Source organism: Leucoraja erinacea, chromosome 8 (genome assembly GCF_028641065.1).
Source record: "Leucoraja erinacea ecotype New England chromosome 8, Leri_hhj_1, whole genome shotgun sequence".
In the NCBI taxonomy this organism is placed as follows: domain Eukaryota; kingdom Metazoa; phylum Chordata; class Chondrichthyes; order Rajiformes; family Rajidae; genus Leucoraja; species Leucoraja erinaceus.
The window spans coordinates 18222361-18235056 of NC_073384.1; the positions used below are offsets into that span (position 1 = coordinate 18222361).

Consider the following 12696-nt stretch of genomic DNA (forward strand, 5'->3'; position numbering starts at 1 on the left):
CTGCTGTTATTTGTGTTGCATTGCGAAGTCAGGATATCAGATGTGGTTGATCTTTTGGAAGTGGAACATTTGAGTAGAAGATCCTTGCCCAGGGTTTGCTGGTTGGTGAACCTCTGTGCGCATGGTCTAGTCTTGTGCTTCACTGCAGCATTGAGGGAGTACAACACTGCTTGGGGTGATGTCTCACTTTTTAAGGCTTCTGGCATCTCTTGCTATCTTGTTTGAGGTAGAACAAGGACTTTAGCAAACATTCCACCGAACAGGAATGTTTAGGACAGGGGTCGGTAACTTTGTTCTGCATAGGGGCTAGGACGTATGTCTGTGAACAGATGGCGGGCCACATGTACCACGTGTGTACACAAGAATCCCGCCCCCATCCCACCCCGGATGGCAGGCATCAAATCATGTGTTCACATGGATCCCGCCCCTTCGAGGACGCCACCCGGAACACTGGCCCCTAGTTACGGATGCTCACGAACACGGTGTACCTACAGTCCATTGCCTTGGCTCTGTCCTGAAGGCGGTGGGTCAAATACTCATACTCACTCGTCCTCAGCCTATTGTTAACCCCGATCCCGACAGTGAAGCCCAGACACAGAAGGTGCGTGGCCTTGCCGGCGGCTTTGCGCAGGATGCGGTACAGCCAGAGCTCGGCGCTCGGGCACTCGGCAATTGCGGCCGCCAGCGCATGCATCCTTGCGTCACCGCGCCCGGGCGTCTCGGGCCTGGGAGGTACCGGAGATGAAAGAAGTCTGCCGGCCGGATGACTATGGGGCAAAAAAATACGCCTGCGGGCGGGATGATTTCGGAGACCTTAGGTTGCTGACTCCTGGTTTAGGAGATACATGGCTGATCTGTGCTAGCCAAATTCCTCTTTGCTGCCAGTTCCATTGTTTTTGAGAACTGGTGATAGGATTTAAGCAGGGAGTTTCTTTATCTTAGACAACTTCCAAGCTGTCAGTGATGTGGCCTTGACAATATTGTCCTCTCTAACCAGTCTTTGACTGGTCTGAAGAAGGGTCCCAACCTGAAGCATCATCCATCCTTTTTGCCAGAGAAGCTGCCTGACCCGCTGAGTTACTCCAGCACTTTGTGTCTATCACCAGTCTGATTATTTGGTATTATGTCAGGCATTCTCTTGTTCAAGATGAAGTAACAATTAAATCTTCCTCATTTGCCCCTTTTCTCCCAGGTGTGGGAATAATTTTTGGCTCCACAAAAAATGGTTTCAAATAAATAATTATGCAACAAAGTTCACTGAAGGCCGTGAAAGGAAACAATGGAAGAAAAGGGGAGGGAAATGGCTTCCTTTGTCAACCCTAGCAACAGTTGCTACAGAGGACTGTGCAGTCTGACATATGAGGGGTGAAGGGTGTTTGGTTGCTCATCTATCAGCAGATCCGTAATACCTGGTTTAGAGGCCAAGCTTCAAGCAGGAGGTGGAAAATGAATGCTTCGAGTAAGTAGCTGGGCAAACGATAACCCTTCAAACCTTCTGCCGGCACCATTCAAAAAGAATATGATAGATAAGAAATGGTACAACTGCAGGATTACACAGAGAGAGAGAGAGGACAATAAACGACAGCCACCCATGCCAGGAATAAAGGTTACGAGCAAACTGGGTCTTGGGGCTCATTGTTCTTGTAACAGCCTCAGATGTGTGATGATGTCATCGCATTATCAACATCACAATGGCCATTCTTCATATATCTTCTGCAAAGGTTTAGCAAGCTTTAGCAGCTTTGGTGAACTTTTGAAAGGGTGAAGGATTATATAGCCCCCCCCCCCCCCCCCCCCCCCCCCCCCCCCCCCCCCCCCCCCCCCCCCCCCCCCCCCCCCCCCCCCCCCCCCCCCCCCCCACCCCCCCCCCCCCCCCCCCCCCCCATGGACATTAATCGAGGATGTAGAGGGAAGAATGGGATTAGAATGCAGAAATTCTGAGGATAATAGTCCTTTTTCATAGGGCCCCTTGTAGAAGGGAATCTGATATTTAAACTGCTAGGTTGTGGAGGGAATTCCAGAGCTTAACATCCTAGGTCTTGTTCAGTCGTCATTGCTGTCCCACTGACCACTGATTCCCACCCTAATGGGGTATAGAATAGATTCACCAGGAAGCTGCCTGGATTAAAGGGGGTTAGCTGCAAGGAAAGGTTTGACAATCTAGGATTGTTTTATTTGGTGTGTCAGAAGCTGAGGGGAGACCTGATAGAAGTTTATAAAGTTATGAAAGACCGTAGACAGTTTTTTTTTTCTCCAGGGTGGACAATATCCCAAACTAGAAGGCAGACTCTCTGCCACAGAGGGTAGTTGAGGCCAGTTCATTGGCTATATTAAAGAGGGAGTTAGATGTGGCCCTTGTGGCCAAGGGGATCAGAGGGTATGGAGAAAAGGCAGGTACGGGATACTGAGTTGGATGATCAGCCATGATCATATTAAATGGCGGTGCAGGCTCGAAGGGCCGAATGGCCTACTCCTGCACCTAATTTCTATGTTTCTATGTTTCTATAGCTTTAAGGTTGAAGACGTGTGAGGCAGGTTTTTACACAGAGTGCTAGATACCTGGAATGTGCTGTAAGGGGTGGTGGTGGAAACATAAGATAATAGTATTTAAGAGTAATTTAAATAGGCACATGAATATGCAGGGCTGTAAGAAGATGGATTGCATTGTATACGCAGCAGGAATTAGTTTAATTTGGAACCACATTTAGTATAAACACCGGGCAGAAATGCCTGTTCCTGTCTGACCTGTTCTATGATGGATCACATTCAACCTGAAGATAGTCAACCTGTTTTTCAAATCACTTTACATTCTTGCCCCAACTTACCTGATTTCCTCAAGCAATCTCTGCTGCTGACCTGATGACTGTTTACACCATTCTCCGTCCTCGTGCTGAAGAAATGTCCTGACCCGCATGTCGTCTGCCTATATCCCTCCGCGGATGCTACCTGTCTTATTAAGTTCCAACAGCAATTGTGTTCGTGCTTGCTTAAGAATCTAATGCGTCTGCATCTCCTTTCTCTGCTGCTATCCTCCCTCTGTCATACGCAGTCTATGCTTCGCTAATTTATTTATGCTTTGTTCAATTTAATGTTTTGAGATTTTTTCCGCAAGATCTCCTTGTCCTGCTATGGGCCCCTCGCATACTCAATACGTTTGTCCACCATGAACCGCTATGTTGAGGCCTGTCCTTATCACGGACGTCCAGTGGTGGGCTGGGTTCAGGTATAATCTTGCCTGTTTTCTTCCATGGCACTTACGCTTCTCAAGCTCCAATAGCCATTTGGCCTGCATGTGCAAGTAGGCTTCTGTGCAAGCTGGCGCATCACCTCAATTCCAACCGCCGCCACCTCCAATCTCAGGTAGTGAGTTCCCAGGCATGCGCATCACTGGACAAGTTCGCAGAATGTTTTGTCATCTCTGTCAAAAAACACCTGATATTCCTCTGACATGTCGTAGGTAAGCATGGCAGTTGTCATTTCTGCTATTCATTCCTCTATCTCGTTCACTCCTCAAAAGTAGTAGCTGTGGCATTCTGGTTTAAGTGCATGTGTATATTAAACCGGCAGGACGTACAGGGGATGAGGTCTCTCTCTCATTGAGTCCTTATTTAAGAAGTCCTAGCCTGAGAGCTGATTTATTTTGTATGTATCCAGTGCAGCGGCAAGGGCAATGCTTCTGGTAGGCGATAGCACGTCCCCCCCTCGTCCGCCGCGTGAACACGTGAGTTCAGGTGTCCCTGGTATCAGGTGAAAAACCATGCTTTCTGAGTTGGAGTTCTGCTGCACATAGTAAACGCGGCCACTTGCAGCCCACGCAGGTCAATCTATTACAAGCCACACCCATTTACACTGTAACTGACCCCTTTTTTATTCTCCCCCACTTTTCATCAGTTTTTCCCAGAAAATTTTATATTCCTCATGCCTAAAGTGCCAACTATGTCAGGACCTCTCATCACGCTGTATGTATCTTTGAGAGGGGCAGGATAAATCGCCTGATCTACTCGGACGTACTCGCCTCGTCTACTTTCTTATGCTCCGTTGGGAAAGTCAGGCCAACAATAAATGCAAGGACCCTCTGGTACTATGGGCACCCCGTCACCCCCGTCATTTCTCCTTCTCCGTGCTCTTTCCCTCATATAGGCATAAGATACAACAAGTGTGACAAGCATACATTCCACTGGAGTGCAGGAAGCAGGCTGCTTGCAACTGTTATCAAGACTTGTTGAGCGGATCCTCAAATTTCAATAAGCAATCATTATGCTATTGTGCAAAACCAATCAACGCGACATCTGCTAATTCTGGCGTTTCTAATGGGTAAATTTCCAAGCAAAACTGAAAATTGCAAGGGGGGGGGGGGGTGAGTTCACTACGCTTGTCTGATCAGAGAGCATGGGGATAAGACACTTGCACAGTTCTATCAAATTACCCTTATTGTCCCAGGCAATGAATACGCCTTCCGCAATGTTAAGCTTGCTAAAATTAAAAGAATATAAGGATGGTCTAAGTATCAAGGGTTTGGTTTTATCGGGCCTAGTCCGGGCATCATGCACTCCACGTGCCCCGGACTTGGCTTGGTGCTCAGTTCGCGCTAGATCATGCTCCATTCCCACCTAAGAATTAGGCTGCAGTTCGCGCAGGTCGCCTAGCGAGCCGCCATGACGGCTGGAAGCGCTTCTCACTGCCAGCCTGCCGCCGGACTGCTGTATGCGCGCCAGGTCTGACTCGGACCGAAATTTTTGCTGCCGCTCCGCCAGATAGTATAGAGGGGGTTGTCACGTATTAATGGTCATCGGGCTTATAGTGGGCTTGACCAGGTCACGGAGTCCGGCTCAATCTCATCCGGTATCGACATCAGCAGGCTATCGGTAGATGTTGTTAATACATGAAACGACCTGCGTCAAGCTAACCGTGTTAAAAAAAAGCCGCAAACTGTCGAAATTGAAAATATTATGAATTTATACGTAGTTGGCTCAATTGGCATTTGCACTCAACACGTAAAGACTATATTTGTGTTCTTTTCCGTTGATTCCTTGTGGCTATGCATATCAAGAAAGATTCTGCACGAAGATTGATCCCAATCTGGCCTGTCACAATTTGCGGGGACGGTGCATATGGCGTTATTCTGTTGTGGTATATAAAAACCACACTTTAGTACCATGGTCAACAATAAAAAAAAACGATTTAAAGATTTTAAGCGCACAGGCAGATATTTATCACTTGTCTGTAACACTTTTAGATAGCGCACAAGCGAATCAAGACAAAAACGACAATAATAATGCCTACCGAGTTGATGAATGCATGCTGAGTATCAAATGGTTCAATGTTCGCCAGAGCTAGCGTTTTGCGTGTTGTTGTCCGCTATCAGCCTCACTCAGCTTCTATTTACCCTTGTCATTTCTCCTCACTTATTTGGAAGTTCCTGAAGTATGCATAAATGTCATCTCTATGCTGGCTTATCCGCAATTTCGGGCATAATTATTTAGGCAAGCGGCTCATAGATAATTGACCATGGTTGGCCGATTGGGCGGGTTTTACACCGGGCCAGGCTAAGGCTGGAAACAATGGTCAGTACTTACGGCATGGCAGTTCATCCGCAGTGGTACATCCAGTTTAGGCAAGTAGTCGTAGTAAAGCAGTATTGGGACTCAATGGGTCGTGACGTGCTACTAGCCGCGGCAGCTCTCCGAGAGACGTAGCGAACGAGACCGGGAGTGGATAAGGCCACGACCTTCGTCCGGACGCTGTTTAGTAGCATTCACGGTCCGCCCAACGGCATCCCACACACCATCTACTGACCGGTTGCGGCTGTGTCCAGAAAGCACCACTCGTTGGCTGGCTGGGGCAGGCACTAGCTTGTCAGAATATGCGCTGCGGTGTCGTCTGATTCCGCTGTCCGGAACCAAAAAACAACACAATCTCGGTCTGAGCCGCAAAATCACCGAGCCACTGCCAAGCTCAGCTTCACTCCCGCCGGCCATGCAATAGCGGTTGCTCGCGCTAAATCCGCCACTCTTCGGAGCTTGCCGGGCAGCACGTCAGTAAGGCAGTGTAATAGTGGTTGCTGGTCTGATCTCCCTGATGGCCGCCCCTCCTTCCTCAACATCGATCTGCCCGCCTCGGTTTACCCGGCCACAAACATTACCTCAATTTTAAGTGGCGAAAACCAATATTTTCCAGCAAGCGTATTAGAATTTATGAAGGGCCTGTAATAACCTTACATTTTTAGTTTATATGAGCATCATACACGTGTATGTATGATGTGTGTGTGTGTTGTGTGTATGTATATTATAAGTTGTGTATATTTATATTATGCTTTGTGTATACTATATACTGTAGTATATGTATTATATATTTATGTATATAATTTATATAATTATTATGTACATATATATGTATACCGTATATATATACCTATCCCTCTTAGTCTATTACATCCTAGTATGTCGTGTATATGTCCTACTGTTTGTACTAATATATATTACTCTTATGTGCTGTATATTGTCTCTATATGCTCATCCTATACTATTACTATAGTATCTATATACTGTGGTATCCTCGTTTCTATATATACTACTACGTCATGTAAATTCGACTTTAACGTTTGTGTATTAACTTGATGAGGCTAGCGGAGACTGGGGGGTAAGACCCGAGGGGATAGTGAAGGTGGGGGGGAAGTGGCATAATAATCAAGTCACAATCACTTCTTCGCTACTTTTTCGAAGTCATGTAAAGATTTAATTGTGTTTGATTGTTTAATGCTCAAGGTTATTCAATTAAGTTGTGTAGAGGTTTGTTCATGTTTCATTTATTGTTATCAGCCACCCTTCCAACTTTGCTGCTCTTCCACCCCCGTTGGGGGCGGGTGGGGGGGGGAAAACTTTTTGGTTTCATCATGTTCAAAATAACATAATACTCAGACTATTAACTTGCTAATGGCTAAGTCATCATGATCGCACTTTTTCGGTAGCTGTAACGTTTTTATTCTGTTTAAACACATCTGGCTTGCTTTTCTCTTTGGCTAGCGACCTGTTGTAATGTGTACAGTGGTTGATTAACGCATATACAATATGATTTCACTAAAATTAAACCATATTTCGCCAAGATTTATTTGTCCTTCTATGTGGACCTTCTCAATAGCACATGTAGCTAATAATAACGCAAATTACCGGGTTCAACGGGAAAACCTGGCATGGGTTAAGTAGAGAACGTGGGCAAACTCTCCGCACAGACAGGTATCTGAGGTCAGCGGGAGCCATGACATCCAGAACTTCTGAGGTTCAGCTGTGTAACTCCTCTTGAATCCTAATAGAAATGAGATCATTTTCGCAACAATCTGCACTGCTAATCTACCCATTTGCAAGGAACTTATGAATGTTTGGGGGTCTTGTATCCAATGAGGAATTGGGCATGGATGGTGGGAAGTGGGGGAAGAAAAGGGAACATTTTGGCTATGCTAATTGCCACAATCCAATTGCAACCCCCACTACCACAGCCTAAATAATTTCAGGCATTAAGATTCCAGCACTGCTCAGCAAAGATCATAGCTCGTGAGCCTCCCTAGCACTGGAGTTAAAAAATGAAATGCCAATCCCCAATTGTAATACCATTTGACCCACCCCCTCCTGTCCTGCCAGGAGCTATGATGGCAACATTGTTGCAAATGTTGGGTGCACTTGCTGTAAGAAGCCATTGAGCTGAAAGGTTCTGAGTGTTGCTGCCAATGTTCCAGTCTTGCAACTTTGTATCAAAATGTGTTGGAAGCTGTGAGGAATGATTTTTAACAGTAAAAACCATTTTTAATTCAAAGTATTTTTAAACATTTTCAGTAATGTGGAGAAATAAAAAGGGGCGGGGGAGGGGGATCACTACCGGAATATGTAAAACCTCTTTACCGTAACCGCGTCGTTTTTTTCGAGAAGATGTGATTACACACACGCACACACACACACACACACACACATCCAAGATCAGAGTTTAATAATTATATGGTACATTAAGATTTTATATGTATTTTATGGTGTTTTTATATGCAATGTATTTTTATGTAATGTTCGAAATAAAGTTTATTATTATTTTAAGGCCAAATACAAGATTAAACCCAAACTACTGACCCATGATAATGCAATAAGGATGGAATTAAGAAAGGGATTTCTTAATCATTTCACCCTTGGTCACTGTTTGGAATGGGGAGATAGTATTATTGGAGGCATTCTCCTGCCAGAGTGGGGATCAATTTGAGGGGGTGAATGGTCTTTCCATATTAGATTTTCCTTTAAATGCTTGGTCAAGAATGTTTTGTGTTTAGTCTCCCTCCATTCATTCTTAGTGTATGGCTTTAATTGCAAGGCAATGGTTTACTATCCTGCCTTTAGTGTCCTCAAAGTGGGCAGGGGAAATTATTGGAAAAACTTCTCCGGGCCAGGATCATCTGCACTTGGAGAGTGAACATTGAGAGGTAATGTTGCTTTGTTAAGGGGAGAAAGCAACTAATTTGTCTGGATGACGTTTTTGAAGAGGTATCGAAATCAATCGGTCAGGGTAGCGTGGTTAATGTAACCACGGACCAGAAAGGCCTTTGACTAATTCCCACGTTGAAAGAACCTGTGGGATCTAAGGAAAGCTGGCAAATTAGTTTGGTGATAGGAGGCAGTTGTGATGATTAAGCATTGTCTGTAACTAGTGCTGTGCTGCAGGGATCACTGCTGGGACAGTTGCTGTTTATTATACATCATTTAGTGGGTATGATCAGTAATGCCCCTGTCCCACTTAGGAAACCTGAACGGAAACCTCTGGAGACCATGCGCCCCACCCACGGTTTCCATGAGTCGCCAGAGGTTTTGGTCACTTGCCTGGAAAGCCTCGACCGAAGCATGAGCTGCATCTACTGACCAAAGATCCTACAGGATATTTGCTACCGACCACGCACACACACACGCACATGCACACATCGCAAAGGTGGGGGCCAGGGACAGCGGAGGAATGCTGTCTGCGCGATGAAGAGGAAGGTAAACGGCTGCCACAGAGCACGGTAAGTCCTTTAGAGAGTGCAGGTAGGAGGGGGTGAAGGGGAGAGAGAAGGGGAGTGAAGGGGAGAGAAGGGGGTGGGGAGAAGGAGTGGAGACAGTTTTAAGAAGTTTAATAAAGTTAGCGGGCATTTTACCTTCCGGCGGATTTTCTAGGTCCTGAAAACCAAAGATCCTACAGGATCTTTGCTGAAAACTCCAATGAGCCAATCAAAATGGCCGGTCAGTGAAGGAGATTGCCTTCGACTGCCTTTAAGTAAATAGCAACCCCACTCCACTGGCTTTGACCAAACGGCAACCTATTTTTAGTCTATGCCGTTTTTTGTTTTAAAAAAAAATAAAATCGCAGGAACATAGAAGAAGCCTCGACTACACGGAAACCACTTTCCACCATTAGGGAGAGTGGTCAAAACCTCCGGGAACCTCACAGAAACCTTGGGTGGGGCGCAAAGTCTCCAGAGGTTTCCGTTCAGGTTTCCTAAGTGGGACGGGGGCATAAGTTCACAGACGACATGAATACTGGTGGCGCTGCTGACAGGGGGTCATTATTGGTTACAGAATGATACTGATACAGATGAGTTGGTTAAAAGGGCAGATCTATGGCAGGAAGAATTTAATCCTGGTTAGTGTGAGATATGTGTTGGGATGATTACAAAAATGAAAACGTATCAAATGAATGGTAGAAACAGGAGGTTTAGAGAAACAGACAGTGGCACAGATAAATAAGGTAGTTAAGAAGGCATTTGGAATATTTCCTTATTAGCCAGTGTAGATAATGCAGGGGTTTGGGTACTTTGGAGATGGCAGGCTTCTGTGAAAAAGGTCAGGGTTTGCTGAGGTGACAAAGGGACAGCAGGTGCAGGAGGTCTATGTAATTAAATGTTGCCATCAAGTCAGGATTTCTAAAGAAGCTCCAAACTGTTTCTGTTCCTGTTCTAGTTCCCCAGGTGCCGTTAAGTCTAGGTTTCTGTTAAACAGATGCTAAACCCAGGTCTGTGATTGGGTGGAGGATTTTGTGTTTATACATAGTATGTGTGTTAAAAGGTCTTTTGTATATGTCATTTCTAAGTAAGCAAAGCAAGTGCCTCTTAATGTGATCTAATATCTGTAAGAAGTGATTGGCATGTAGGGATGGCCACCCCATTTCATTTTCAAGCCTTTTGTGTCCCCGCCTCCGTTTAGGGGTATAACAGATGATCCGTTCGGTGGGATGGTGTCTCTCCTTCTGTTCTGTCTGCACAAGACTGTTGGGCTTGAGTGAGTGGAGCAGTAGTTGACCCACTGGTGTTGAATAAAAGGATTTGGATTCCAGTGCTTGACTCAATGTTTCACTGACCCAGACTCTGGGTAGAAGAACCGTAATTAACACCAGGGCACAGAATGTGGCACAGGGCACAGGAGGTTACCATTATTTACCATTAATGGTATCTATTTAGATATTATTAAAACTCGTCTTGTTTGTTTGTTTGCGTGCGTGTCTGCGTGTGCGTGAGATCCCGAAACTGCAAAAACGGTACACGATAGCGCTACAATATTTGGCCCACCTTACTACCATTGTCCTGTGATGTGCTGTAGCAAGTTTGATGTTATAGTTTACAAGTTATTGACATTTAAACGTTACAAAAATCACTTTTCAAACCACTTTTCCACTTGCCCTGCCTGCTACAATGTTAACAACTGACAGGACTCCACAGTGCAATGAGAGATTTGTTACATTGTTTGTAAGGAGAGTGAGGGAGGAGGAGAGGGCAAGGATTGTTCTTTAATGTTATTTAAACATTGTGTTTAGTGGGGGAGTGGGATGGAGGAGGTGAGGAATGGGGGAGCAGGGAGATAGAGGGAGAGGAGAGGGGTAAGGAGGGGAGAGGAGTTATGGAGGAAGAGAGGGACTAAGGTTAGGGGAAAGGAGAGGGAGGGAGTGGGGGCAGGAGGAGGAGAGGGGAAAGAAGAGGGAGGGGAGAGAGTGCTGGGGGATGAGGGTGAATGGAGGAGGATAGGGGTAGGAATATGGATGGCAAGGTGCAGTTGGGGGAGGGTTGCCGTGACTCGCATCATAATGGGGATCTCTGGAGTCACAACGGGAACCCGCCAGCCACGCCTGCGCAGTTGGGGGCTATGGGTGAGTGGTGGAATATAGCGTTGGGGGAACTTGAGATTGAGAAACTTAGCAATCAAGTCCATAACAAAAAGGCATAGGTTTAACGTGGGACATAAACAATTTAGGAATGGTTGGAGAGAAAATCTGTTTACACAAAGCATGGTTAGAATCTGGAACAGCTTCAGGAAAGGGGAATGTTGCTGGGGGCAGAGACTCTAAGAACTATTTAGATGGTTATGGGCCAAATGCTGGAAAATGTAAAATATAGGGAGATCTTGATGATCAGCTTGGACATGGTGGGCCAATGGGCCTGTTTACATGCAGTAAGATTCTACAAAGGCAGGTGAACTGCTCCTTTGTTGTGGGACTGGTGTCACATTAAGACCCAGCCGTAAGGACCGCAGGCTTCCTTCTCCAAAGACTATTATTGGGTGGATTGGTGGCAAGTCTGGTGGAGCTGCTGCCTCACAGCACCAGGGACTCTGGTTTGATGCTTATATCGGATGCTCTCTGTGTGGAGTTTATACTTCCTCCTTGTGACTGCATGGGTTTCCTCTGGGTGTTCTGGTTTCCTCCACACCCCAAAGTCACGTGGGTTCATTGGTCAATTGATCTCTGTAAATTGCCCTGGTGTGTTGGGAGTGAATGTGAAAGAGGGATAACAGAATTTGTATGAACAGGTGATTGATGATCAGCATGGACTTAGTGGTGTAAAGAGCCTGTTTCCAGACTGTCTAGAAACTAAAATGAACATGGGTTTCCCACAGGAATCTTAAACACGGTGTTGACATTGTTTTTTTATTGTTACGGGATAGGGTGAAACTTGAATTTCCTCATAGCAATTTTTCCAAACTGAGATTTGAATCCATCTTTCCAAGTCACGCCTCTGCAAGTGCAGTAACAAGACATGTAGAATGAAATGTAATTGGTTCTTTCTTTTCTTGAGTGTAGATCCGAACCTTGTGGCATGCAAAAATTGTGGAAGGAACTTTGAACCCGACAGTCTGGTAAGCTCCTGTAAGATTCATTTACTCACTCCTTTCATTGCCGGTGTCTCTAGGGGCTGGTCTAGGCTAGCAGGGGTGTTTGTGTGAGAAAGGACTCCCACCACACATTTCCATGCTGTATCTTGCTGCTGTGACAGAGACCCAGGTCTTGACCTGGGGTGTTGTTGTGCGGAGTTTGCATGTTCTCCCTGTGACAGCGTGGGTTTCATCTGGGTGCTCCGGTTTCCTCACACATTTCAAAGACATGTTGGCTTGTAGGTTAATTGGCCTCTGCAAATTGCCCCAGTGTTTTGGGATGAGAAACTGGGATAACATCGAACTAATTTGAATGGGTGCTCGATGGTTGGCTTGGGTCTAAGGGCCTGTTTCCCTGCTGCATCTTCCAATCAAACAAACTTGGTATCGACAATCAAACTTCTTACTCTTGGTATCAGAGCCTCCTCAATGTGAAGGGCAGGGTTGCTCGGAGGCCCCTGCTATTACCGTGACCTGATTGGACAGTGATACCATATTGAAAGAGTGCAACAAACAGTATTGACATCCCTTCCTCTCCTGGTTCTAAATAATC

General features: G+C 45.8%; 1 protein-coding gene across 1 annotated transcript in view; it reads left to right on the plus strand.

Moving 5' to 3' along the window:
• The first annotated feature begins 95 nt into the window (after positions 1–95).
• Positions 96–12696, plus strand: part of LOC129699391 (zinc finger C2HC domain-containing protein 1B-like) — a 31291-nt gene continuing 18690 nt past the window's right edge. Inside the window, exons 1-2 of the mRNA XM_055639115.1 lie at positions 96–1459; positions 12073–12128. Of these exons, the coding sequence (XP_055495090.1) occupies positions 1447–1459; positions 12073–12128 (69 nt within the window). The 5' untranslated portion in view covers positions 96–1446. The remainder of the gene's footprint in view (positions 1460–12072; positions 12129–12696) is intronic.